General features: G+C 50.9%; 2 protein-coding genes across 4 annotated transcripts; both read right to left on the reverse strand.

Moving 5' to 3' along the window:
- Positions 1-164: 164 nt before the first annotated feature.
- On the reverse strand, positions 165-2,608 carry RPS15 (ribosomal protein S15). The gene is made up of 4 exons (XM_053999543.1): positions 2,519-2,608; positions 2,079-2,164; positions 902-1,136; positions 165-326 (listed from the first exon to the last, which is right to left on the reverse strand). Exons 1-4 carry the CDS (start codon positions 2,519-2,521, stop codon positions 213-215), a joined length of 438 nt encoding a protein of 145 aa, XP_053855518.1. The 5' UTR covers positions 2,522-2,608; the 3' UTR covers positions 165-212.
- A 1,237-nt stretch (positions 2,609-3,845) lies between these two features.
- DAZAP1 (DAZ associated protein 1) lies at positions 3,846-27,787 on the reverse strand. Of its 3 annotated transcripts, none has more exons than XM_053999455.1 (12): positions 27,651-27,787; positions 22,206-22,246; positions 21,595-21,761; positions 21,265-21,330; positions 20,624-20,731; positions 18,325-18,373; positions 13,997-14,079; positions 10,635-10,788; positions 9,270-9,299; positions 8,698-8,838; positions 7,726-7,908; positions 3,846-4,775 (listed from the first exon to the last, which is right to left on the reverse strand). In XM_053999455.1, exons 1-12 carry the CDS (start codon positions 27,680-27,682, stop codon positions 4,603-4,605), a joined length of 1,227 nt encoding a protein of 408 aa, XP_053855430.1. In that variant the 5' UTR covers positions 27,683-27,787; the 3' UTR covers positions 3,846-4,602. The 3 variants fall into 3 exon arrangements, with proteins under 3 accessions (XP_053855430.1, XP_053855429.1, XP_053855431.1); XM_053999454.1 differs by having other exon boundaries at positions 20,624-20,734; XM_053999456.1 differs by lacking the exons at positions 13,997-14,079; positions 21,265-21,330; positions 21,595-21,761; positions 22,206-22,246; positions 27,651-27,787 and having other exon boundaries at positions 20,624-20,711.
- Between the last annotated feature and the right edge of the window lie 169 nt (positions 27,788-27,956).

A 27,956-nucleotide genomic window follows, 5' to 3' on the forward strand; every position in this document is an offset into this window, starting at 1 on the left:
CATTCACTAAACCCACATGAAGACGATTTGTTTGCTGCAGGTGCCGACAGCAAGCAGCGCCAAAAACCCTGGGAATACTCAGGGAAACATCCAACGACGGTGGAGTGGAGTTTAGCACACCCCAGCCCCCTGCCCCGGGAACGGAGAGGCACGAGACAGAGGGATCCAGGTGGAATTCCTTTATTTACACTGCAGGAGGCTCCCTCCCGAGGTTACTTGAGCGGGATGAAGCGGGAGGAGTGGGTGGCGCCGATGCCGGGCCGGCCGTGCTTCACCGGCTTGTACGTGATGGAAAACTCGCCCAGGTAGTGGCCGATCATCTCGGGCTGCAAGTGGAGACATCCGTGCTGGGGCCAGCGCCGGGGGCACGGGGACATCCCCCCCCCGTGCCCATCCCAGGGCTGCCCGGAGCCCGGCACAGCCGGTTATTCCAGCCGGGCTCCTCCCCTGGTGCCTTGATGTGGAGCTTCCCCGGCTCTGCCCGTCCTGGGAGAGCTGACACGGAGCCACAGGGGCATTGTGCCCTTCCAGGCGGGATTTAACGCCAGGCAGGAGCAAGAAATGGCATTTAATCCCACTGGTGGTATCCAGTGACAGCTCCCCCGGGGTAATTCCACTCCTGGGGAAGCTCAGGGATCTGTTTCATCCCGAAGCGGTGCCGGCAGGCCGGGAGCCAGGATCCACACGATCGCTCCACAGCTCCTTCAGCGCTCCAGAGCCACACCGACGCCCCTCTGGGAGCTGGCCCTCCCTGGGATGCCACCTCCAGGTGTCCCTCTGAGCCAACCCCGCTCCGAGGAGGAGCCTGGACCCCCCCCAGGCACAGGGAATGAGCAGGATTTACAAAGAGTTAGAAGTGAACACTCCGGGTGCGAGAGCCACCTGCCAGGCCCCAGCTCACCTTGATCTCCACCTGGTTGAAGGTCTTGCCGTTGTAGACGCCCACCATGCTGCCCACCATCTCGGGCAGGATGATCATATCCCTCAGGTGGGTCTTCACCACCTCGGGCTTCTCCATGGGCGGCGCCTCCTTCTTGGCCTTGCGCAGGCGCTTGAGCAGCGAGTGCTGCTTGCGGCGCAGGCCCCGGTTCAGGCGCCGCCGCTGCCGCGCGCTGTACAGCTGCATCAGCTGCTCGCTGCCAGAGGGGACAGGGACGGCTCAGAGACGGCCCGGGGACAGCCCCGGGAGCCCAGAGCCAGCCTGGGCTACAGCCTGGGGACAGCCACAGACCCCACAGCCAGCTGGGCTACAGCCTGGGGACAGCCAGGGACCCCAGAGCCAGCCTGGGCTACAGCCTGGGGACAGCCAGGGACCCCAGAGCCAGCCTGGGCTACAGCCTGGGGACAGCCAGAGACCCCACGGCCACAGGTACCCAGAGCCAGCCTGGGCTACAGCCCCAGGAGACGGCCAGGGACCCCAAACTGAGCCCAGGGACACCCCAGGGACCCCAAACTGAGCCCAGGGACACCCCAGGGACACCCCCAGGGACCCTGAACTGAGTCTGGGGAACAGCCCAGGGACACCCCAGGGACCCTGAACTGAGCCTGGGGAACAGCCCTGGGACACCGAACTGAACCCAGGGACACCCCAGGGACCCCAAAATGAGCCGGGGGAACAGCCCTGGACCCCGAACTGAGCCTGGGGAACAGCCCAGGGACCCCAAACTGAGTCTGGGGAACAGCCCTGGGACACCGAACTGAACCCAGGGACACCCCAGGGACCCCAAAATGAGCCGGGGGAACAGCGCTGGGAACCCGAACTGAGCCTGGGGACACCCCAGGGACCCCGAACTGAGCCTGGGGAACAGCCCCGCAGAGAGCCCAAAGCCACTGTGTCACCCAGACTGAGCCCGGGGTCCGCAGCAGGGCGAGCCCCGGGCACCCCACGGTAACAGCGTTACCCCGACTGAGCCCGGAGCACGGCCTCGAGGAGCTCCGGGACCCCACACTGACGGTGTCCCCCACTGAGGGACTTTAAGCAGCCCAAACGCCCCCGTTATCGCCGGTATTTGAACACAGCGTGAGCATGGGGCAGAAGCGGCTCCCCGCCCCCCAGCCCGGGGCTCCCTAGCCCTTACTAGGACATGTCGAGCAGCTGGTCCAGGTCCACCCCGCGGTAGGTGAATTTGCGGAAGGTTCGCTTCTTCTTCTGCTCCACCTCCGCCTGCAGCGGGACAGGGGGGTCAGGGCAGGGGGTCGCGGCCGCCCGGGAGGGGGACCAGGGGATTCAAGGCCGCCGGGCCCCGCGCTCTCCGGCCCGCACACGGGAAGGCCGCGGCCCCGCCGAGCCCCGCGGGGCGCCCGGGCCGCTCCCTCCCCTCAGCCCCGCTCCCGCCGCGCTGGGCCCCGTCCGGCCGGGGAGCCCACGGCCCCCGCAGCGCCCCGGGGAGGCCCATTCCCCGTCCCCCAGGGAAGCCCCGAGCCCCGGGCGGCGCCGCCGCGGCGGGTGAAGCCCGGAGGGCGGCGGATGGCGGCGGATGGGGCCCGATGGCGCCGGCGGGGCCTCCCCGGCACCCACCATCTTGGCCGGGGCTGCTCGGAAAGGCCGAAGTCGCGCCGGAAGCGGCGGATCTCGCGAGAGCGGCGCGGGCGGAGAAGCCGCGCCTGCGCAGTGCTTCCGCCCTCACTGCCCTTAAAGGGGCCGCACCCGCAGCGCGGGGACAGCCCGGGACAGCCCGGGACAGCCCGGGACAGCCCGGGACAGCGCGGGGACAGCGCAGGGACAGCCCGGGGACAGCGCGGGGACAGCGCGGGGACAGCGCGGGGACAGCGCGGGGACAGCCCGGGGACAGCGCGGGGACAGCCCGGGACAGCCGGGGACAGCCCGGGGACAGCCCGGGACAGCGGGGGGACAGCCCGGGGACAGCCCGGGACAGCGGGGGGACAGCCCGGGACAGCCGCTCCTCTTCCCCCCGGACCTGCCCTCGGGATCCCGGGAAGGCTCGGGTTCCCGTGGAGCCGCTCCGTCCCGCCGGCCCAAGGTGGAACCCAGCGGTGACAGGTCGCCAAGGGCCGGCCCGGCCTGGCAGCCGCCCCGGAGCCCCCCGCGCCGTTACCGGGAGCCCCTTGGTCTTTCACCGCGGAGCCAGCGGCTGCGGGTGCGGTGGGGACGCGCCGGGCGCGGCTGAGCAGAGCCGGCTCGTTGGGCACAGGTGGATCCGGGGCGGCCCCGGCAGGTTCCAGCCCGAACGGCCCACACGGGCCCGGAGGAGCTGGTTCCGGCAGACGGGATCCAAATCCAAAGGCTTCTATCCCAGAAGAGGGTAGAGATGTTGGGTGTCCTCCGTTCCAGGCGTGCCCCGGGCTCCAGGCGGTGCCGCGCCATTGCCCGGTTTCACGCTCCCGAGGGAGCCCGGCTGCTCTCAGACAGCCCTGGAGCAGCTCCTGCTCCAGCAGCAATTCCGAGCTCGCGGGTGGAACGGAGCGAGGAGCAGAGCCACGAGGATTCGAGCCCAGAGGATTCACAGCGAGCGGAAGCAGAGCCACACAAAATACAGAATTCTGAACTGATGCAACTCCTGCCAGGAGCGACCTCCCCAGCACAGACACAGCCCAGGCTCCACCTCGTTAGCAGTGATTAATTACCAGGTCCGAGCCCTTCAGGGCCCCAGGCTGGATCTGAGCCGGGTCGGAGGATCCCTCCCCAGGCCAGAGCTCATACAGCAGTGGCATTTTGGCAGTGCCACCCGGCAGGGCGGGCACGGGGCACAGCTGGTGACACCTCACAGCTCCAAAGCTGCCCCGAGGACTCCCAGGGCTGCCAAGGGACTTCCACGGAAAACCCACACTCACAAAAGCAAAAAAAAAAAAAAAAAAAACCCCAGAAAAATGGAGACAGGCTGGTGTTTCTAATCCAAAGGTTCTTGTCTTTATTCAAACCAGGGCTTGGCACTGCTCAGTGCCAAACGCACCAAAACCTTTTTGCCTGAGGGAAATCCACGTCTGGTGGAGCCCGGAGCCGGCGCTCCCCGCGTGCCTCCTGCAGCTCCTGTGCCTGCCCCGGCCCAGCTCTGCCCCAGAACAAACAGCAAAATACACTCAGCAGGTTTCTGTCAACTCCCAGAGTTTCGGAACCCTCCGCCCCAGCGCTGCCGTGGGCAGGGAGGGAGGGAGGGGCTGCAGCTCTTCCCCCGCCTCCGACAGCGCTCACGGAAACCCTGTTTTAAATTAAAAAATAAGCCAGCATACATAGTAGAAAATTTCTCTTAAAAATTTCACAATCTGTAAATGTATATATTTTTTTTTCTTTTAAACATAAAAGTTTACAATATACGGTAAAACAAAGGCTCAGGAAAAATAATTTCAAAAAAAAGAAACCTGAAGTTTTGAATTAAAGCTGAAGACATTTTTAAAACCCTGTAATTTGAACCAGTGACATTTTCTTTATTTGTGCTGATGGGTTAGAGAAAGGAAAATCTTTAAAAACTGCAGTCCAAACACCCACAGCTCTGCCTCCAGAAGCCATCTGCCCCCAACCCCCCCCTCCCCGAAAAAAAAAACTGTTGTTAGGTTTTTCTTCCATCAAGTAATGTGATTGTCACAAGTTCAGAAGTCTGGGCCCAGAGAGCCCTGTGGGCAGCACTCCCTGACTGCCAGCGCAGGCTAGCGCCGGTAGGGGTGGAATCCTTGCACGTTGTGGTTCTGTCCCCGGCCGAAGCCGCTGCCTCCGGCCGGGGGGCCGCTGGATGGCTGCACCGAGGGGCCTCCGTAGGGAGGGGGCTGCTGGCTGGGGTCAGAGAAACCTTGTCCAAACCCACTCAAGTCTTGTCCATACCCTGGGGAGAAGGGAAAGGCACAGGGTGAGCTTCCAAGAGCAGCCACGGGTGCGAATCCCACGCCTGGCAGCGCTCCCTCCCAGGAACGCTCCCCGGAACACCCGGGAGCAGCAGCAGCTCCGGGTCCTGCGGGGATTGTCCCTCCTCACAGAGGAAATGGGCAAAACGCAGAAGGGAACGGGTGTGCAGGAAGGGCAGCCGTGCTTGGGGCAACCCCAGCCAGGCTGGCAGCTCAACCATCTGCTCACAGCTCTGGGTGCTTGGGAGCAGTTTGATTTTGGGTTGGGACCTGCACCACAGGCCGTTCTGGAGTGAGCAGAATTTAGGGACAGGGAGAAAAACAGGGGTTTTCTTTCCAAGAGAGAAGCAGGCTGGAATCCCTGCTACCAACACAAAATTTACAACTAGATGCAAATTAAGACGACTGAGAAATTGAGAAATTTAATTCAAATCCTCATAATTAAATATGACTCTTAATCCTGGCATCAGTTCCAGCCCCTGCTCTGAAAGATGCTATTAAGGCTCCTAATTACCAAGAGCATTTCTGCAGTGCCGCCTCTCTCTGTGCAGGCTTAGAGCAGGTTTAACTCTCTTAATCCCAAACAAAGTCTCTTAGCACGTCTTCAGCAGTTCAGTTTCAAGCTCTGCCTGTCCCTCAAGGACTTGCTGGCACTAATGAGCACTAAAACACAGCGAGCTCGGGCTCTGGGAGCTGCAAATGCTCCTCCTGGCATTTGTTCAGACGCAGATAAGCAGGCGCCCAAAACTACAACGGGATTGTTTGCCAAGGGGCGAGGCTGGGAGTGGAAAAACACAACCCTCGAGCTGCTCTCCCTGCACACCGTGGTGCAAGCCACAGCTCAGCACAGGGCTCGGGTTGTTTATGATGAAGGAAACCCGGAGTGTGCACACACCTGCACGGCCACTCGGGACCCGCTGCCTTCCTGCTGCCACGCCTGGCTCTGCTCCAGCCCCTCTGCTCCCCTGGGCCGTGCCAGCTCTGTGGTTTGAGGGTCTGCCTCCAAACCGGGATGGGTCACCAGGATAGAGCCTGGCCAGGCCGTGGGCACGCAGGGGCAGGCACAGCTCACTGCGGGGTTTCACCCAGCTGGAAGAGCGGCACTGCCCCGACACAAACCCCGGCCCTGCCTCTCACCCTCTCCAACAGCCCCAGCAAGGAACACCAGGGAATTTTCCCAGGACCTGCCCGAGGCTCCTCCTCCCTGCTCAGCCTGACCTTGGCAGTGCAGACAAAGCTTTGGGGTGTGGCCTCAAGGGCCTGGCGCAGACAAACCCATCCTAGTCAGAACTGAGGGCACTGCAAGGACGAGCCTCAAGAGTGCCCTGCACGGAGATAATGAATTTTTAATTATTTTAAATTAATGTAATTAATTAATTTGATTTTGCAGGGTGAGTGTTAGTGCTGACACTCATCCCGAGTGCACACACTGAAGGATTTAGGACACTGCCCAGGATAAACCTTACAGTGCCTTACACTCATTAGGGAATTTTGTGGCTCTCTAAAGCCCACAAACATTACACATTTATGTAAATATATGCAAATCAGAGACACTTCCAAGGACAGGGCAGCCACAGCTTCTCTGGAAAACCTATGCCAGGGTCTCAACAGCCTCACAGTGAAGAAGTTTTTCCTAATATCCAGTCTAAACCTATTCTTTTCCAGATCGAAGCCATTCCCCTTGCCCTGTCACCACAGCTCCAGATGAAAAGTCCTTCTCCATCAAATTCTTTTCCATCACATCCTTCCTAAACTTCCAACACCTCCCAAACTCTGGCTCCTCACTGATGTAACTGGCTTTGCAGGGATTTGTGCTTTATTTAGAAGAGTCCAACCCACTCCAAAAAAATCTGCAAAGAGCCAAGTTCTGTGAGAACAAGAAAAACTTCGAGTGACAAGAGCAAAACTATCCACGAAATCAGCTGCGTAAGAAACAAATGAAAAAACATTTCAAACTCATCAACGTGAGAACATGCTGCTTCACAAACACATCTCAAAGGCCCATCTTCCTTCAGAGGCTGCTTTACATTGCTGGAACTTTGAATATTATCTATTTAAATAAATTTTGTGAAGTTTTCATGTCATAGCAGTTTCTGCAGGAACTTGAGGCAGCACTACCACATGAGAACGTGTTCCAGCAGAGAACAGCCTGAATCCACGGGCTGCTGCATGCAAAATTCCCTTCAGAAGTAAAAACTGACCAGTTACAATCCCTTATAAACAACATTAGTACAGAGCTCTCTGGAGAGATCTCTGTAGAGATATTCAGAGAGCACTGCTGAAAAACAGGGCTGAGAGGAGCAAGATGAGAATGAGAATTCCCTCTGAGCTCCCTCAGGGAGCCGCAGCAGAAATTTTACTCTGGAGCACAGGCAGTTGTCTAGCAATTTTTAAAAGAATTTGTTTTTTGTAGCACTGCCTGCCTGCTGTAAAACTTGTTAGCTCAGTGCCTTCTCCCTCAGAGTTACCTACAGAGCACAACAAAGCTTCGCACAGAACTGCACCTCCAGGGAGATGGGGAAGGGATGAGAAAAGAGAGGAAAAGGCACGGGTTTGGATCCTTACACATGCACTGCCTGTCTCTCCGTGCTGCTCTTACTCTTCAAGTCTGTTCTCCAAGGTCTGGAGACACAAAAAAAAGTTCACTACAAGCTCTGTGAAGCTCTTGGAGTGGAAGTTTTAGCTATAGAGTGGAGAGTGGAAACCAGGAATTCATCCTGGCAGCACACAAATCCCTGAAGCTTATTTTACAGCACAAAAGCAACACTTTAGTGCTAAGAAAATTCCCTCTGGCTAGAACATTGCATGATTCAAGGATGGCTTGAGCTGGCGGGAGCATTCCCATCCAGGAGAAGTGCCTGCAGCAAACTGTGTCCAACACTCTGTACCCAGCACTAAAGGGAAAGGGGATGAATTCCAGCAGTTACTCACCAAACTGACTGTAAGGGAATTCTGGCTGAGCCGTCGGGGGTTTGCTCATGTCCTGAGTTGCCTGAGATGGTGGTGGAGGAGGAGGAAAAGCGAGTGGTGCTGCCCCCGGAGTGGCAGGTGGAGGGGGGACTCCAGGGGGGGCAAACTGGTCAGGTGGAGGAGGTGGAGCACCGTAACTAAAACCTGGAAGGACAGAACAGGTGAACATCAACATCCTGCTTGGCTTTAGAGATGATACAATTTAAAACCAACATTTCTGAGGCTACTGAACCCCAGGGGTCTGTGACCAGTGGCTGCACAGATTCACCTTGACACGCTGGTCACCCCCAGGGCCCAAAGATCTCAGCAACTCACCTGGCACAGGTGGGAGAAATGTCCCCCCCAAAGGCAGAGGCTGCAGGGGCCAGCAGAGAAAGGGATAAAGCAGAACTGGGGACCAAACTCTGTGCTTACAGACATGAGAAGTGAGGAAGAAGCTGTATTATTCGAGATTTCAGGAGGAAAAAGTATCTCGAGATAACTGGATACTGTTTTCCACCTTCTTTAAACCAGGTTTGCGACAGACTTTTGAAATGGTGGCCTGAGAGGTAGGTGCTAAAATCCTATTTGTACTTCCAGTCCCAGTTATGACCTTAATTCCTTAAGCTCCTCCAAAAAATCCTGCCTGTGTTTGGCCCAGGCCACCAGCAGTGAGCTCTAAGTTTTCTCTCAGATGTCCTAACAAAGGTGCACAATGTATCTAAATTTATTTAGCAACACAGATTTAAACTAGAGAACAGAGATGATTACTGCATTCAAGAATGAAATAATCCAAGAAAAAAATAATGTTACAGTTAATTATAGCTCTGAATATATAATCTGGGAAAAATAATTAAGGATAGATGAAACACAGGGGGAAATCTAAGTCCAGCAAACAATGAAGAAAAGCTGAATTTGGAGCTGGATGTGCTGCAGCTCCTGGGGGTCACTTACTAAATGGTGGAGGGGTGCCATAGCCCTGTGGAAATCCTTGTGGAGGCGGGAATCCCCCGGGAGGTGTGGAGACTATGTATGAGGTAAATGGTGGTGGTGGGGGAGGAGCTCCTCTGCCTGGAGGAGGGGGTCCATATCCACCTGGAAAAGGAAGAGAAACCAAAAAACTGAAGCAGATGAATACCAAGGAGCTGCTGCTGGAGTCAGCTTCCTCTAGATGGGGTAAGGCTGTTGGGTGGATTGCAAACACAGGTTCAGCCTTCTATGAATCCTCACTTTGGGAAATATTTGTCCTCCAAGTATCCCCACTGTAAATAATTGCAGTTTAGCATGTAATCCCTTGGTAACAAATTAATGTGGCTGGAACAGCAGGATGTGTGTCAGCTCCCATTACTGAGCTGCTAAGAAGCCACTGTCTTCCACTCCGTTCTTCCAGGACAAACTCAATCAAGCTTTTAAATGTAGGTTAAATCCTACAGAAATCCAAAAATCACTGTGAATGCTCAAAGAAGCTGCACCCGTGCTTGGGAGGATTTTTTCCTTTCAGAATTGGTCCCATATAATGTACTTACCAATTGCCTGTCCAGCTGGCACCCACATCCCTACAACAGAGCAAAAAAAGAGCTTTAGACACCAGCGAAGCTGCGCACTCCGGAGCTGGGCTGATGCAAGAAGAAGGATTTGGCTCTGGGATTGACTGGGTATCCTCCCCATGTCCCTTACAGAGCTATTTTTATGGCATAAGCAACATTGTGGGACTATTTCTGAATGTGTAATTCTTGAAAGACTCTGAATCATTCAGCAAATGCCACTCAGAAAAGACAGCAGTTCCCAAACCCAAATCAGATGGAGCATTAGAGAGCTGCCACATACCAAGTGCAAGAAACTACAGTACTACAGAGAACAAAACCCCGGAGAACCCCAGCAGACTACACATCCAAGGGATTCTTAATTTACTACCAGGTTTATCTGAGTTATTTTTGCAGTTTTTGAAGCATAAAAAAAGCCTTTCCCATCCCTTGTGCAGTGCTGAGATTGAAGGATAAATGCGCTCATGTCTGACATTAATCTTTCCAGGAGATCAGATATCATTTTCCCTACTAATCACTGCATGGAAAATAATGGGAGTTTCTCAGTTTGCAGATTAGCACATCTGTGCACAATGTCAACCCTCAGCTGCAGCTTTCAAGTTAATCAGCACCGTGGGGAAATGAGCAATCCCTGTGCTGCACTTCCATCCATCGGAGCGGGGATGGAGCAGCCACGCTCCCTGCAGCCCCCCAGGTGAACATTTCTCATCTCTCAGAGCAAGCAAGTCACAGCAACTCAATTATCCCTCTGCAATTCTCCAGAAGTTATCAAAATTGTCTTTGGATGAACTCAGCGTGTTTATCCTGCCTCTGGAATCTCGGGGGGGTTGCAGCCATCAAACCCAGGCTGCTCCTGAGCCCCGCAGGGCTCCTGGTGTGCACTGAGTGCTCCCTGCACCAGAGCTGCCTGGTGCTTTCCCAAGCTACATTAAGCAATTAAATTCAAAGGCAAGGCCATCCATTTCCCCCTCATCTCTTTCAGATTTTCCTGATAACTTCCTCTGAAACTGCCTCATCCTTAAAAAGCCTTATTTCAGCCAAATTTGTCATTGGGGTGTTGTGCAGAGCTCACTCCACAGCTCGAGTCACACCTGGAGCCTTCCCAACACCTTCTCCGAGTTCCCCCAACCCACGGGGATCCCATGTGGGGAGAGGCAGCTCCAAAGGGAACAGATGGAACACACCTGGGACAGGCCGGGCACTGCCTTCTGCCAACAAAATGGATTTTTGGGAAAAGCAGTGGAGCAAACCTCAGGAAGTTTAGCCCTGCTCTCAGGGAGATAAAGCTGGGAATAGCATGGAGGCCAGCGAGCCGAAGCGCAGCGAGCTGGAAAGGCCGGGCAGTACCTTGGGGGCCGTACCCCTGCTGCCAGGTCGGAGGGGGCTGCCCTGCCCAGCCGTTGGCAGCGCTTGGCATGATCCTGCTTCCCCACTGGCTGGCCCCCGGCGGCCCCGGGGTTTGGCTCTTGCTGTCCCGGGGCTCGGCGCGCTTCACCTCCACCTGCACAAACAGAGGAGCGCTCAGCAGGGCTGGGGGGGCCCCGCGCCCCCCGGCCCCGCACACACACCCGCAGTTACACTTAGGACTACACTTAGCAGCTTATGACTTATGTCTAAGTACTTAATTATTAAAACTTAAGGCCAGTAATTTACAATGTTTCTCAGGTACAGTGTAGGTGATGGTAAGGCATTACGAGTCCTACTGTTGAGGGATTCCGAGAAAAGCATCCTACAAATCACTTCAGTCTCGTTGGCTTTAATCTTAAAACAGCAGTACCCTCTTACAGCAGCTCTGCACTTAAACCAGCAGAATCTTGGACATTAATGACAGACTGATTTCATGTTCAAGGCAGGAGATACGAAGATGATGTTTTCAGTTAAAAAACCAGAATTTTGAGTGAAGAGGCTGCTCTGAAAAAGGGTACTAATGCTTTAACCAAACATGTTTGGGGTCCATTTGGAAGTGACAGTTTAACCCACCCCAACTAACTGCAATTTCAGCTCTGTTCATACCTGAGAAACACACATTTTTTGAGATTTTTTTTTGTATTGTTTTCTTTTTTTTTTTTTTTTAACTTAAGATTTTATTTAAATGTCTAATGGAAGATAAAGACTTACCTTCCCCAGGCTAACGCTTAAAGAATCTCAGTTAACTCAAACAATGTCAGAGGGAATGGATGTGATAAGAGAATCTTACATTACATCTAACAAAAAAGTAAACAAACATGCAAGTAATAAAAATGGACAGTTGAGTCAATAAGAAGCAATCTTCATACTGTGTTAAGTCAGTGACAAAACCCCTCCTGTTTTAAAAATCAGTAACCACAGTGCTTAACTTATTTCATTCCAAGATAAAATGTCCTAGTGTTCCCAGCCATGGAATAAGTGCGTTTGACCTACTTAAAATAAGCTGCACATTCAACATAAACCTCTCAAAAAAAAAAAAAAAATCCAGTTCTGATTTAATGGAACCTTCTCAGCACTTGCTGAATTTGAGGCTTTTTTTTTCATTTCATGATTAATTTTAATGGGTGCCAGAGTACAAAGAAAATAAATCTCAATCATCAATGGGCCTGAGTAGTATGGAAAATAAAGTATTCAGAATTCTTCCTGCCATGTCTTAAAAGCCATTCATGTTGGAGAACAAACAGGAAACAGGCACAAGGCAAGGACAAAGCCCCCCACAGCCCCCCTGCCAATGCCCCAAGGACATGAGACATGACAGTAACCAAATCTCTGTCAGCTCAAGGCCCTTCCAGAGAGGAACCAAGGGAATTTTTCAAAGGACTCAAATTAATGAGTCTTAACACATTTGCCTTGAGGGAATTCGGTTATTGCTTACAAAAGCAGAGGCCTTCTTGCAATTTTAATTTTTTCCCCCTCCTTTCAACAACATATGGATTCATTTCAGCAATACCTTTTTAATTACCAAAAAGACAGAGATACCATTTTTAAAGCAGGCATGATTAGGCAGTGAAGGAGAGAGCAGGGGATCTGGAGCTCATTAATCCTTGTGGAAGAATCCCATTAATTTTTCAGTGCACACTTGGAAGCAGGGAACTGCCAAAGTGAGGACTGAAAATTCCCTGTGCAATAGGGAGGTTCAAATTCCACACCTGTCTAGAGCCCACATTACCCCAAGAACTGAGGCAACTCTATTAATCTGGGCTAAAAATCCCTGAATCCTGATTTTTTTTTTTTGTCACTGAAAAGGCGGGGGGGGGAGAAGGGCAAAAATCAATTATTTGAGTTTGGAATTGGGTTTGTTTGGGGAAAACTGAGAACTTCAAGTCCCAGTGGTGTGTCAGCAGCAATGAGGTGACATCCGGAGGCTCACACTGGGCTCTCCATCCTCTCCCAGCACCTTGTGGATGTTTATCTTTTGTTCCCATTTGGATCTGCTGCTTTGGGGGATCAGCTCCCACTTTAGGGGCTTGCTGAAGCCAATTCCAAGAGCAGATCAGGGAATATTGGGGAGATTCAGGTGATCCTTACACACCCCTGTGTGATTTACTGCACCTGCTCACACCTGGGAGCGTCACACCAAGAACCAAGAACTGATGTTTTGGATCCCACAAGCTCATTCCTTTGTTCCCATAATCAGGAAACCACCCAGCCCTCCACCCCAAAACAAGTTCACAGGAATCAAAGGCATTATTACACTGCAAATGAACCAGAACTCCGCTGATATGCCGAGTATGTCCCCTGCTAGCTAAGGAATAGCTTATGAAATATCAGCATATAAAAGACTTCAAAGACAATTAAAAACTCACACAATGCAATAATTTAAGGAATGCGAGAATCTTCTGTGTCTCCCTGAACCCCTCCTCACTTCAAGTTTAGCAGTTTTAACATTTAATTTAAAATCTGGATATACTCTGCAAGGACTTAAATTTACCAGAATCTCCTGTGGTTCATTTTTCTTTAAATTACTCTTTTCCTTATATTTAAAACTTGGGTGTCCTGCAACAATTTATTATGCTTTTAGGTTTTTTTTTTTTCTCCCTATCTAAGCCCCGTTTGCTGACAACACAGTATGAAGATGAAACAACCAGAGGTCACTTAACTGCATTGTGGTTAAATACTATATAGAGTACGTGGGTTGGTATCAAAGTTTCACAGTAAGTGACCCAATTTTTTAAAAAACCAATCCTTCAGGATGTTTTTTTTTTCTCCCTTTTTCTTTTAAAGTTTAAGATTGTATAAAGCAGATTGTCTGACACCACCTCGAGATTTGAGTATCGAGTACACATCTGAAGGAGTGGTATCTTAAACCAAGCCTTGAAGAACTCGGATTTCACTGGGATTCTGCTTTTCCAACAGCTGGAAATCACTGATTTCTCTCCTTGCACCACAGCAGTGCTCAAAGCAGAGGCAGCGAGCACCAGTTCACCCCAGTGAACACCAGGATGATGATCCCAGTTCATCTGCTCAGCCAGAGCAGCCCCCAGGTCTGTACACACAAGGCCTCACCCCAAGCAGAGCCCACAGCCTGAATCCTCAGGCTTCCAAGCCCTCCCTTCCCCAGGCTGCTCCATCCTAACTGCCCTTCTCCAGCAAACTCAGACTTTCCCCACCTCCATGGATAAAGCCTTGAATTTGGACTGCTGTGCTCTCCCATCAACAACTGAGTTGGATTCCCCAGTGAAATCGCTCGTTGCCCAAGACTTGGTTCTTTCTTAAGGTAAAATAAAACTACAACTACACACTTTTTTGCCCATGATGTCGTGAAAATGCATGTTGACAGCCTGGTCCACTGATTGTTCGTCCTCGAAAGTAATAAATCCAAAACCTAGCCAACGACGAAGAGTGAATCAAGGTAGCAGGGTGTTGTGACACAAAACAGGATGATGAACAGTATTAGGGGCAGACCAAGGGTTCAAGCAGGGGTTTCAGATAACGACACTTGTGTTCAATTGGCAAAAACTCTGAGGAAATTGCAATGGATACTTCCTGTGAAGAGGCTTTAGTGCCTCGTCTCGATTGCGCGCATGCAGCTTCGAACTGAGCTCGTTAACCGGCTTTTAATTTGATTTTATTCCTCATCCACCTACCAGGAAATGGAAAAAAACTGCTAAAATCAAAATACTTGTGGGACAGCAGATTGAACTCAAGCAACTTTGCTGCTCCTCCCTTTGATTCAGCCTAGCTTCCCAAGGAAAACCTATCATATATCCCTGTTCCCCAAAGCTGCAAAGCAACTTCCTCCCAATCCCTTAGCCCAGCTTCCAGTTAGGGAATATTTTCCATAGAAAAGAAAGTTAGTTTTGAAATGTAGCTGTTAAAGCATGAGAAATTTTACCACTCCATGGATGAATGAGAAGCTTCAGAAACTAACAACCTACATCAGAGGTTCTCAAGTTTTCCACACCTTGGAGAAAACCAGGGAACAGGTGTTACTCCTTCCCAACAAGGCAGCCCCCTGTGAGGTGTTGCTCACACAGAATGTGGTGTTGCTGCCACGTCCTGAATCTGTTTCATTTCTTCTATTTCCTGTTGGTTTCCTTTTGAAAATCCACACAACATCCCAGTCCTTTTTGCCCCCCAGCGGGTGGCTCATTCCCTTCCACCTGACCATAGCTCTGGCTGCTGGCAGCTCAGCTGGATCCAGCAGCTTTTGATGCTTGGAGAAGACTCTGGGAAAGGAGGCAAAGCTCCCCTTTTGGAGGTCACTCTGAGAACCGCTGCACGTAGGTTGTAGCCGCTGACACAGCCGAGAGAGTGGCAAAATAGTGGTTAATCCCCCAGGACAAGGCGGCTGCTTCATGCCATCACCCACTGGCTGCTGCTGGGGACAACCCAGGGCAGGGAGGGACACATGCAGTACAGGAATTGTGCCATTCTTTGGATTAGCTACGGAGGGGGGAAAGGGGGGAGAGCAATAAAAGTTAGAAAAGAAACCCGAGGTGCGGCGTGGGAAGCGTTTATGGAACATGGATGCGGTTCTGCTTTTCTGAAACCCAAGATTTCCCCCTTGGTTTGCGTTTTGCTTTGCAGCTAGTGCTGACAGCAGCCAAATCTTGCTCTAAAGCGTTACAGAATACAGATCTAGCACAGGAATGTCTCTCCACGCTTATCCAACTGCGTTGGGTAAGCCCAAAGAGGCCTAGTGTAGAGAAAGTTTATATATATATATATATATAAAAATACACAAAGATACAGGCCAAAATAGATTCCAGCAGGTCAAATTCTGCTGTCAGCAACAAGAGCAAAAGACATCACTAAAATAAACTGAAAATAAAAAGGAAAAAACTTGGCATTTCCCACACACAAGAGACTGGCAGTATAAACGAAGTTTTGTGGAGCTGTGATGAAAGCAGTCTCGAAGCTGAGAGCAGCATTTCATCACAATATATTTGTCTGAGTTAACCAGAAATCCGAGTGCTGGAGCCAAAGGAAAAGTGTTTGTATTTAAATCACGTTTAGTATTCCAGCCTTTGTCTAAAAAGAGATAGGGAAGAAAAACAATGGATTCCATCTGGATGTGAAGGTTGTTGGTGAATTTGATTCCAAAGCTAAAGGACGGGAACAGATTCTGGGATGGGGTTGGAGGGGTAGAACAGGGAGAGCAAGAGGTCATTGAGAAAAGCAATAAATAAATTTTTAAAAGGGAATTTAAAAGGGTCAGACAGCACAAGATAAGGAAGAGGAAAGAAATCAGAGTAACACAGCAGAACTCCAAGGTGAAGTTTTAAGCAGAAGTGATGAAACCCACCACCTGCAGCTTTAGTTTTTGAAGGACAGGACTCTGCTAAAGGCTGGAGAAATGAACTGCATCCAGCAGGAATCCAGGAGGACCAGACCACAGTGACAGAGCTGGTCTGCAGCCAAGGGAGGAGGAGAACAGACAGAGCAAGAACCTGGAAATCCCTTCCCAGCTCTTGGCTTGGCCAAGAACAGGAACTAGGAGAAGCTGAGACTGCACCAAAGCCACTCTGTTCCTTCAGAGATGTGACATGGCTACTGTGCTTGGGGCTGTGGGAAGAGTTTGGATGAGGCAAAGCTGGCAGGAGCAGGTAGGATTGGGAGGAAGCAAAGATCACGTGGATACCTGACCCCAGTCAGCTCCTCAAGGACATCACCTGAGAATTTGGTGCCTCCTGAGGAGCTGGAGGTAAATGGATGCTACAGGGATTAGGAACAGGGATCATTTTCCCTCCTCCTAGCAGTAAACCAATGTGCACTTCCACAGGAAGGGTGGTAAAGTGAATGGGAAAAGGCAAAATTCAGAAGGGGCTGAGGAGAGATGGCACTGAATTGGTCTCTGGAATTTTATCTACAATCATTAAAAGGATAAGGGGACAGAGCAGCAAGAGAACACAGAGAGAAGGCAAGAGAAAATGAGTTCTGGGATGCACAACCAGGAGTACCCAATACAAACTCGAGGAATTTTTCCTAGCACCCCCCAGGGACTGCCAAGGCCATTTTGGGAGATGACTGTTAGTCAGCAGACTAAAAAAAGCCTGGAACAGCACAGAAACAAAAGGCAGCGAGACTGGATTCAAGAAGTGCTTAAGAAGTCTGATGAATTAGGGGAGGAAGTTTTCTGTGGGTGAAGGCAAGACCCTTCCCCCACCTGGCACTTGTGCTTTGCACCCCAAGCCCTCCTTTGCCTGTTTTGCTTTTAGTTGAGCTTGAAGCAGAGAAGCCATTAATTGAGACAGGATTAATCCAGACCAGGCATGATGTTTAAGTACCTTTTGCACAGAGGCTGCAAGGCTGGGATTAAATATTGCAAAGATAGAGATGATTCAATAATTACTGAAATATTTCAGAACTTCAGCCCCATATTACATTTGAATGGCAGTGCCTTTGTCTCCTCTATCCAAAACCAGCTGCTCTAAAGCATTGAAACAGATGAATTTATGTGCTGCTCAAATCAAAGGTATCTGCTGGAAGAAGATTAGGATAGCTAAAGCAAGAAAACAAAAAAACAAATATATTGAAACTTCGTTTACACTCCAATAAAAGACAAAGCCCGTCCCTCCTCTGACTGCGGAACTGGCCTGTACCTCTGTGATAAATTATCACCTAGAGAGAAGAAATCTAAAGAGATATCGTTAATCACAGTCAAACAATTCACAGAGAGAAAAGAAACAAAAAAAAAAGAACTTACTTAACATTACCATACTTTACTATGAAACACTTAAATATGTCACTAAGGATGTATGTCTAAATTAAAAATAAAACTAAGACTTAACAGCTTAATAAATATGAAGTGAAGGATATATTTCTTAATAATGAGGCAGAAGAGAAATGAAAAGTTCAGATGGCAAACTATTCTCTAGCATGTCCAACATGCTACAGGGTGGGAGCACAGCTAAGCTTCACGTGCCAAAATATTGCCTCTTCCTTGGCAAACAAATGGTGGATGCAAAGGGATGTGGGTGACATGGAATTGCTTCATATTTTGACCAAAGGTTCCCAGCTTGATTCAATATCTAGTGAACCTTCCAGGTTTTTGGTTTTTTTTCCCCTCCCCTCTTTAAAAACAATCTGGTATACAGGGATTGTATATCCCAATTGAAAATATACATATATAAATATTTCAGAATTATTTTGTGCTGTTTAAGAAGAGTTTTTCTTTAATTTGAGGTGAAGCCATTTAACCAAAACAAAAAGCAGGTGATGGATGGATTCTGCCCTGTCTCGTGCTCTGGCTGGAGCACCCCACATGCACTTACAGACCCAACGTACCTTTCATGTGGAACAGGAGGAAAATCTGCTTATTTTTTTCCCCCTCAAAAGTACCTTAAGCCACAGGAGTGGCTCGAGAATCAAATTTCATTCAACTATAAAAAAAACCCCAACCCATCGATGAGCATGAAACATCTGAGCTGAAATGCACAGACCCAAGTGAAGCTGGAGATGAAGAGTCTAGACTTGAAGTGATGTTTGCCCAGGGAGTTATTCTTTTTCCTGAGGCAACATAGGGGAAAAAAAAAAAATCTACCTTTTCTGATGGTGTAAAATAGTTTGCCATCTGACTATAGGAGAGCATGAAGAAATTTCAAGGACAAACTAGATCAGCCTTTACCTCGGGGCCTCTGTTTCTCTGCGTCATAGATCATTACAACTTCAGTGACCTGGAAGAGAGAAGGGAAATTCTACTCCCTGTGCTACCAGGGGAGGGCTGGAACAGTCACCACCAGCTGGTTCCTGCTCTCTACCCACAAAGCACAAGCCAAGTGCAGCCATCATCCCAGCAACAGCACAAAAACAGGGAATATTGCTCTTCCTGGGAGTTTAGAAAGCCTGAGCTCATCTCTATTGTCTCATCACACTTGACATTTTAATTTAACATTGAGGTTTCGCACTATTTGTACCCACTCTATGGCCTATTACACACCCCAAAGGTTTGTTTTCCAACAACTCATCAGTGTAGCTTTTTAAAACATGATTTTTCCCATTTTTAACCAATTTCACTTTCACCATGAAAAGCAGCTTGAGCTGCAGGCACCTCTAGGAACGTGCAGGGCTCCTGTGATTGAATTACTGGAGCACCAGAGAGGCGCAGAGCACCAGTTAAACCAACGCTTTAAACAGCTTTACAAAACCCCTCTAAGTTCTGGATGAGCAGTATCAGTGTGATTTTAACCTAAAAAAAGAAAAAATGGAAATTGCAAGCTGTTCAAAAGCTTCAGGATTATTCTTCTCAGAATGAGCACCACAGTGAGCTACAATTTAAACAAAACCTGACGTGTAATGTTTATGTCAACATTAAAATAGCTGAAGGGAACTGCTCTGAAATCTCTCAGATGCAGAGAAGTGGTCATAAAATGGGTATGATTTTGTAAAATTGCATCTTCAAGACAACCTTAGGATATTTTTACTCACGAGTAAAAATTTGTTTAGTCTGGCACAATTTTATCTTTACTTACAGCTAGAAAACATTTGGGTTGGAGTTGCTGCACTCACTTGAGCACATCCTACTGGATGCTCCCAGCTGGGCTGGGGGAGCCACACGGGGATTATGCCTTGGGACAGTCAGTGCCAGCTCTGTCCCTCCCCTGGTCCATTTGGATCCTCTTCACCCTGGCCTTAGTGACCCAGCAAGTACCAGGGCTGAAAAATCAGTGCCTGCCTTGGGCTCTTCACTCTCGTGGCCACAAAACATTTGTGAGACTCCACTGCTCCAAAGGGACTCGTTACAACTCCAGGAAGATTTTCTGATTTCTATACTATGAGTAAAGTGCTACTACTTACTTTGAAGGGCACTTACAGTTGTGGCTGTTGCCTTCTACACCTGCAGGACATACCCTGTATCTCCCCAGCATCCAGGGCACAGCTGGAAAGCCAAGTCTGTGAGGAAGAGCCTTTAGAAACTACATCCCACAGCTGTGGAACGTGCTCCCTGTTTTTATTATTAGTCTACTGCAGCCTTTCAAGCTAAAGAAACAGTTGTTAGCTGTTGCTTTTTGTGCTTTTAAATAAATTATCTTAATGGAATTTTAAACACTGATTTAACTTGATAAATTTAAGAATTTGTTTCTCAATAAATCCTTCGCTGCCACTAAGAAATGTCAGAAAAAGGTTATTGAAAAAAGTAACAAAAACTACACTAAATGCCAATCAAGTTCATTTTACCAGCACACTCCTAAATTTAACTCACGCAATCTTTAACTTCTTCAAACTTATTCACAGCTGAATTATTTAATTCAGTAGTTTATCATATGTCCCCACTTCCTTGAGGGCAGTGAGAGCTGGGATAAATGGGAATTAAAACTAAATAAAAAATAACTAAAAAAAAAAAATAGAGAAGATACAGTCATTTCAGTCCAAGGTTACAAACTGAATTAAAGAAGGTGCATGAGGAGCAGTTTGTCTCAGAACGGAGGTTCTAGGGACATCAGAACTGAGAATCCAGATGGTTTGAAAGCAGCTACTGCTCCCCAAACAATGGCAGGAGACCTAAATTTAACCCATCTGTACACATAGTCAAATACCAGGATCTTAAAATTCAGCCCACTGAGAGACTCATTGTTCCCAAAAAATAATCAGCAGACATTTTTAATTGCCCAGCTGAAAGTTACCAAGAGAAAGAGGGGTGGGGGTGGAAATAGTAATAATAAAAAGAATCATTCTTAAGGCACCTCAGGAGTTTTTGGAAGAAGGGACAGAAAAATGCACCAGGTAGACTTAAACATGAGGAGACAAGCAGCAAAGTAAATTCCACATGAGCAGCAGGTTCTGCCAAGGGACATTTCCAGATGATGAACGTTCACTACATGCTCATGAAATGTTTCAGGTGCCCCTCCAGCAATTTATCCAGATTACCCCCAAATTTGACAGCTTGAGGCAATGTGAGAGGAGGCACCTTCCCCCCCAGGACTCACCACTCCGAACTTCTTGAAGTATTCCCTGAGCTCTGTCTCGCCACAGTTATGAGGAATCCCACCAACAAAAATTTTATTGGATTTATTGTTATCGCTCCTGGATCCTTTCTGCTAAATCAAGGAGGAGAAAAGTCAGTCAGAAGAACAGTAAGGGTGACTGCTTCTATCATTTTACACTGAACCATGAACAATGGGCTCTGTCAGGTTGAGGGGAGAGCTCCAGCCTTGAAGTCTCCCAGGCATGAAAGGGAAGCACGTTCTGAGCTCAGAGACTCAGTGTCCCCTGTTCTCCAGAGGCCCAGGAATCCAGGGCCTGTGTTCTGAGGCCATTGACTCATTCTAAACTGAAATCTGGTGAAGCTGCAGGGTGTGGAGTGGGCTGGAACAGCAGCAGCCCTGCCAGTGCCCTTCCAGACACCGCTCTCAAATCTGAAGAACTCCGCTGAAAGCATCACTAAGAGCTTAGGAAACACCACACCCAAACTGACACTGCTCTGCACAGAGCCTGCACATGGAACTCTAAATTAAGGACTCTTTTTAAAAATGAAATTTACACTCCAGTTCTGCATACAGACTTCTGCCTTTGAAACATGGATATAATCCAGAGGAATTCAAGAGGATACACAGGGATCTTTCCTTACCCATCCTTCCTTCGGCCGTGTCCGCTCCGGCTGCATCCCCCGAGGCGTGCATGGCTTTGGATCGATCTGGAAGAAGTTCCAGTTTGGTCAGACCTCAGCAGGCAGAGATTTGCTCTAAAAGTTACGTTTGTGGCAGAGAACCCAGCCCTGCTGACATGCAGCTCCTCAGAGCTCAAAGCAACACAAGCCACAGAGTTAAGAGCTGCCTTACATTAAATCATTTAAACCAACAACCAGCTTAACTCTGACACTCTGCAAATAAGGAGCCAGAATCTAAAGCAAATCTTTGAATCTGGTGCAGGGAAAAAAAATAACACAAAAGCAACTTACATTTCGGCCATCTAACGTATGAGGTCTGCTGGCCAGCACTGTTCCCACACAGTTGGGATCTTTAAATTTAACAAATCCAAATCCTCGAGATTGATTTGTTGTTTTGTCTTTCATTATTACACAGTCTACAACTTCTCCATACTGGGAGAAGTAGCTACGAAGAGTTTCTGTCAAAGAAAAAAAAGCAAGTATTAAACAGAGCCAGATATTAACAACACCAGACTGTGTTTGCAATTATGAGACAACAGATCAGCAAATATGGAAAACAGCTTCAAATTCATCTTTTGAAAATGATCACATCTTACTTCCTGTAAACAAATGGCAGACAACAGTTTATTTCCACTCATACAAATGGAAAACAGTAGGAAAGTGATTATAAACGGTTGTCTGTTGAGCTGACAAAACGTCAGCACCAAACAATATAAACCTAAAAGCATTAACGTATAAAAAATATATATAATAATAACATAGCTGAGCTGTCTCTACAGAAAGTTTTATTAATTAGCAGAGGAGGAGGCTCTCAGCCCAATCTCCTCACCACAGCAATGCCTGTTAAGCGCTCCTGGCTGGGTTTTCACCATGGCCCAACACCTGCAGCACGCGTTGCTCACCTTGTGTCGTGCTCCAGTCCAGGCCACCCACGAACAGCTTTCTGCAAACAAAGCACAGGGCAGGTTTAGGGGCTACAGCAGATGCTCCATCTTATTTAAGGCACAGCTCAGCTCTTCTGGACAGGACCTCCAACACGCCCTACAAAGCTGGCGCCGTACTCAAAGCCGCTGATTAAACCAAAGCCTTCCTCCATCCCTGCTCTCTGCTCCTCCCTCCCTCACCACAGAACACTCACTTGGCTGCCAGCACCTTCTCGTGGGGTGAAAGCAAAAGCAGAACTGCCACACTCAGGCCTGAGACAGAAGTCAAACCTGTGCAGCAGGTACTAAATAACAGAGCAGCACTAATCCAGCACCATTGTGAAACCACTGTACAACCCAGTTTCGAGATAGCGCCGAACAGGTGAGAAAGTCATGGCCAAACCCCAAACTAAACTGCTTAAAACTGATTCAACTCTTCCTCTGCAAAGAGCACCCAAATCTGCAGGGTTTCCTGTCCCAGCACGCCCAACGACCTGGGTAGGTGCTACAGGAGTTCCATACCAGGCTGCCAGCTCTGCAGCTCTTTATCAACTCCTGGGTGTGACAGAACTTCCAGCAGTCATTTAGTCAGTAATTAAAGGTTGGTTAGAGCCACCTCAACACTTGGCCCTTGTCAGTACCAAGAACCAACCCCAAAAAACACCCTCATAGCTGCCTGCAGCTTCATCCTGAGGAGCAGCATCAACCTCTGCTCTCTGGGAGCAGGGGCAGGACCCAGGGAACAGCTGGAGCTGTGTCAGGCAGGTTCAAGCTGGGTATCAAGAAAGGTTCTTCCCCCCGAGGGTGCTGGCACTGCCCAGGCTCCCCAGGGAACGGGCCCGGCCCCAAGGCTGCCAGAGCTGCAGGAGCCTTTGGCCAGCGCTCTCAGGGACAGGATGGGATTGTTGGGATGTCTGTGCAGGGCTTTAATGATCCTTGGCCTGCAGGTGCACTGGGAGTACCAGGGAAGTGAAAGCCCTGCAACTGGAAGTTCCTGTGGAGCAGGGCAGCTCACTGACAAAACCAGCCTGTCCCTTTCCACTTTGATTTCACTTCTCTGTGACAGGACATCACGTCCTGTGTGACAGGACCCTTCTGCACCAGCCAAAGTGACAAAATTCAATACCACCCAGCACCTACGAGCCTTGTTCCACTGAGGCAAATTCCGTTCCTCAGTTACAAGCCGAGACGTGACACGAGCCTTGTCTTTCACAGAAACAGACCAACTGTTAAGCGCTGATCAAAGCGTCTCCTTGAGCAGCCAGCAAACAAGCAAGCTGGTGACATGCGAGGCCAAGAGAGCGCTCAGTGTCACAGCAGCAGCGGCAGCCCCGGCTGCGCTATCGTCATGCCAAAGGACGTGCCAGCCCTCCCTGCCCTCCCCGCGAGCAGCAGGGCAGGACCCGCAGCCCTGCCCTCTCTCAGAGCAGGCCTGTTTTCTGCGGGCACGTTCGGGATGACGAGGTTTCCCTCAGGGATTGGAAAAGTGCCCCAGCTCCCTCTGGCAGCGCTGGCTCCTGGCACGGGCTCAGGGCCTCGCTCAACAGCAACAGGTCGTGTTCTGGGACCAGCCAGGCTTTGCCAAGGTGGCCCCACCATCCCGGTGGCTGCCACAACTGTCCCCTGACCACCTTCCCTCTCCACACACAGGACACAAACCCCTCTGCTGTGCTGTTACTTTTAGGGAAAATAAGTAACTCTAATTTCCTAACAGCAAAGTATAACCAGCTGATCTACTGCTATAGTCACAATAAAGTTTTGATATGTTAGCAACATTTTCTTCACCAACCACATTTGAGGTTATGGTTTGTTTTCGGGTGTTTTTAACTAAATTTGATGGCTTGGTATAAAAGATTAATTGATTTTACATCCTTGTAAAAGTACCAGCTGCATTCTGAGAGAACAGCAAGCTGTCTGTGGGGAGGGAGGTCACCAAAACTTTCCAATTCCACCATGAATTATTTGTAGTCACCCTACAGGGACTGAAACAGCAAAGCTGGGTAGCTCAAGGCCAGCTGCAGCAGCTCTGTGGAAATCCACAGCCCTTGTTTTTATACATGCTGTGGAATACCAAAAGCCAGGAATCCTCTGCCTTGGGACCCTCCGTGGTTTGAAGACACTGAGCAGGGCCAAAGTTCACAAAAATCCAGATGTGGTATGGTACAGGACAGCTGTGAGGCAGGATGGGTGTGTGAGTGCTCCTGCCCCCACGCTCAGCTGCATCACCAGCCCTTTCCCAAGGTCTTGCCCATGCTCCGTCCCAGAAAACTTTTGGTCCTAACAGTTTATGGGCTGGCAGCTATTAAATTCATAGAAACGTACAAAATTGATAGAATATCCTGAGTTGGAAGGGATCCATGAGCATTGAGTCCAGCACTGACACCCCAACATCCCACCCTGGGCATCCCTGGGAGCAGTGTCCAAATGCTCCTGGAGCTCTGGCAGCCTTGGGGCTGGGACCATTCCCTGGGGAGCCTGGGCAGTGCCAGCAGCCTCAGAGGGAAGAACCTTTCCTGATCTCCAGCCTGAACCTCCCCAGGCACAGCTCAGCCTCACGTTCTGCCCCTGCTCCCAGAGAGCAGAGGTTGCTGCTGCCCCTTGGGAAGAAGCAGCAGACCCTGCTGAGTCTCCCCTCATGTTCTTCAATGTTTTTAGTTCACACGTGCTGACACCACCCCAAAGCCCACACCTCCATGAAGCTCCAAGTTTACAGCCTGGAGGACACTACAGTCAGTCCATCCCCACTGGAATGCAAAGCCACTCCAGCACAGCCAGGTGACAGCACAAACCACCAGCCTGGCTTCTGTCCACCACGAGCACTGAGATCCAACACCCCTGAAGCAGCAGACTTCCCCACAGGGATCACCTCAGGAGCAGAAAGTGGCATAATGACTCCTCAGAAGTTGCAGCTGTATAATAAGTTTTAACCAAGTGCTCTGCCTCACTTCTTCCTGGGAGAATTTTCATTGCTAATTTATTCTTCTTGCCACAAACATACTTGCTGCTGGAGCAGATCAACTCAGGATTAGTAAAAAAAGCATGTACAGGTACTTTAAAACCACCAAAAGCACAAACTCTTAGCCTACATAAATAATCTGGGGTGTGATTAATAGCTCTGATCAACACCTCAGCACAGCCCCCATTAGCTGCAGGACAAAAGGATCAAGATCAGCACTTTTCTTCATCCAAACCAGCCCCAAGTATTAATTAATTACAACAAATAACACTCACAAGGCCCCTGCCTACCCATGCCAACACACCTGCAAGACTTACAGCTTCCTTAGGTGTTTTCTCTGAAAACCTCTGCCTAGAAAAGCAGCTGAATTCATAACTTCCCATCCAGACTTGCCTCTCACAATAGCTTTAACCGAGCTTCCTCTCGAGGGCTGGAGCAGCTGAGTTTGTTCTACGCTCTCATCTTCCCTCTGAGTGCTTTTGGGGGAGGAGAACAGAGAAAATTTCCCTCTCTGATTAACCCCCAATTCCTCCCAAGCTGATCACAGCTCTGAAGGATCTGTGACTGGGAACAAACTCTGCGACAGCCGAGCCTGCTCAGGAGGGGAGCTGATGAGATTCCATGGAATAACCTGGAGCCTGGCACTCACCTACAGCTCGGGAAGTCAGACCCCATCAGGTCTCTCACAAGGCACCAGACAGTGATTAAGGCCCAGGAGCAAATAAAAACAGTTTCAGAGCAAAACCCACTTATTTAAACAGGCCTCATGCAATGTATGCTGGAAGTGGATCATCTCTAAGGTCTCTTCCAACCCAAACCATTCCAACGTGATATTCCAATCACTTATCCCGCCTCCTGTACTTTTAGGATTTACAAATTAAGAACATGTAGTAAATAAGCAGCTTACAAAGCAGTGCAAGCAGCATGGGACAAGTGTTTCCAGTTCCAAACAAGGTGACCAGTCCCGATGGGCAAATACCGTGACAAAACTTGCATTGGAAGAACCAGCCAAGGATTTTTTAAAATTTGGTTTTTGCTACTTTGAGTTCTACCATGCCCGAGCCTGCAGCCTGATAATTTCAATGTCACCAGGGTACAGCTCTCAAGCAGAATAATACTGAGTGCAACTGGATGATCTCTAAGGTCCCTTCCAACCCAAGCCTTGCTATGATTCTAAAAGCACGCTAGAAGAACCAGACCAGTGTCAGGTTTTCGGTTTGAAACCCCAAAACCCCCGGGAACGCTTAAAACCGGGATTTTCCGGCCTGGAGCACATCCCGGGCAGAGGACAGCAGAGGGGAGCTCGGGAGGGCAGCCCTGCGGGGCATCGGGAGGGCGAGGGGAGGCTCCCGGTGCTGCCTTTGTCCCACCACCTTCCCCCTCCTGCACCGCAAGTCCCTCGGGGCGGCCCTGACGAGTCACCAGAACAAAGTCCCCAGCGGGGTCACAGAATCACAGAACAGACCCTTCAAGGACCATCGAGTCCAACTCCTGGCCCTGCCCAGAACTCTTCAACAATCCCACCCTGTCCCTGGGAGCGCTGTCCAAGCGCTCCTGCAGTTCCGGTAGCCTCGCGGCCGTGACCGTTCCCCGGGGAGCCTGGGCAGTGCCCAGCACCCTCTGGGGGAAAAATCCTTTCCCTGATCTCCAACCTAAACCTCCCCGGACACAGTTCCAGCCGCTCCCTCGGGTTCTGTCACCGGTGCCAGAGAGCAGAGATCGGAGCTGCCCCTCTGCTTCCCCTCACGAGAAAGTTTTAGATTGCGATGAGATCTCCCCGCAGACTCCTCCAGGCTGAACACACCAAGTAACCTCAGCCGCTCCTCCTAAGGCTTCCCCTCAAGGCGTTTCACCGCGTCCGCTGCCCTCCTTTGGACGCTAACACCTCAGTATCTTTCTTATACCGTGGCGCCTAAAACTGCACGCAGGACTCAAGGTGAGGCCGGCACCAGCGGAGCGGAACAATCCCCTCCCTCGACCGGCGTGTCGTCCCCCCCCGCCCCGCGCCAGGTGAGAGGAGAGGAGGGCACGAAGGGGCACGGGGCGGGCGCGGTGCGGTGCGGTGCGGGCGGGCGGGCGCGGTGCGGGCGGGCGCGGTGCGGTGCGGTGCGGTGCGGGCGGGCGCGGGAAGCGCCGCGGGCGGGTGACCTTGGGCGCGCGCACCTGCCGCAGCCCCGCGCGCGCGCCGGTCACGTGACGGGGGGGGGGGTGTGTGCGCGCCCTCACGGCCCCAACATGGCGGGACCGGCCCCCCCCCCCCCCCCCCCCCCCCCGCCCTCAGCACCCCCGGCCCGGGACCGGCTCCCCCTCAACGCCCCCCCGGCCCGGGACCCGTCCCCGCTCAGCCCCCCACGCCCCCCCCCACCCGGCCCGGGGGAGCCCCGGCGGGACCCGTTCCTGAGGCCGCGGGAAAAGGTGACCGAACCTCGCACCATCGTCCCGGCGCGCTGCCCTCCCCTTCCTCTCACCCGATCTCATCGGCGCCTCCCACGCTGTTCATGGCGGCGACTCCTCCGGGGCCGCGCCCGGCTCTTCCCTCCGGTGGCGGCGGTGCCGGCGGCGGGTCGTGGGGCCGCGGGCGGGCGCTCCCGGCCGTGTCCCGGTTCCCGTGTCCCGGTTCCCCCCCCGCCGCCCCCGGCCCGGCCCGGCCCGGCCCCCCCCGCCGCGCGCTCGCGCTCCCTCAGCGCCGCCGCTGCGCGCGCACCCGCCCCTCGCTACGGGGTCTCCGGGGCCGCGCCCTGGGCGGGGCAGAGAGGGGCGTGGCCGCGCGCGCG

The sequence above is a fragment of the Vidua macroura genome, chromosome 26 (genome assembly GCF_024509145.1).
Source record: "Vidua macroura isolate BioBank_ID:100142 chromosome 26, ASM2450914v1, whole genome shotgun sequence".
In the NCBI taxonomy this organism is placed as follows: domain Eukaryota; kingdom Metazoa; phylum Chordata; class Aves; order Passeriformes; family Viduidae; genus Vidua; species Vidua macroura.

What these genes read in the sequence shown, in the direction of transcription:
- RPS15 (XM_053999543.1), bottom strand. An exon ending in CAGCTGCTCGACATGTCCTA is followed by an intron (nt 1,137 to 2,078) that starts GTAAGGGCTAGG and finishes CCCCTCTGGCAG; the next exon opens with CGAGCAGCTGATGCAGCTGT. An exon ending in TCAACCAGGTGGAGATCAAG is followed by an intron (nt 327 to 901) that starts GTGAGCTGGGGC and finishes CTCCACTTGCAG; the next exon opens with CCCGAGATGATCGGCCACTA.
- DAZAP1 (XM_053999454.1), bottom strand. Translation starts at nt 27,682, where the DNA reads ATGAACAGCGTGGGAGGCGCCGATGAGATCGG. An exon ending in GGAGGCGCCGATGAGATCGG is followed by an intron (nt 22,247 to 27,650) that starts GTGAGAGGAAGG and finishes CTTTGTTTGCAG; the next exon opens with AAAGCTGTTCGTGGGTGGCC. An exon ending in GCCAGCTGGACAGGCAATTG is followed by an intron (nt 8,839 to 9,269) that starts GTAAGTACATTA and finishes TTCCTTTTCCAG; the next exon opens with GTGGATATGGACCCCCTCCT.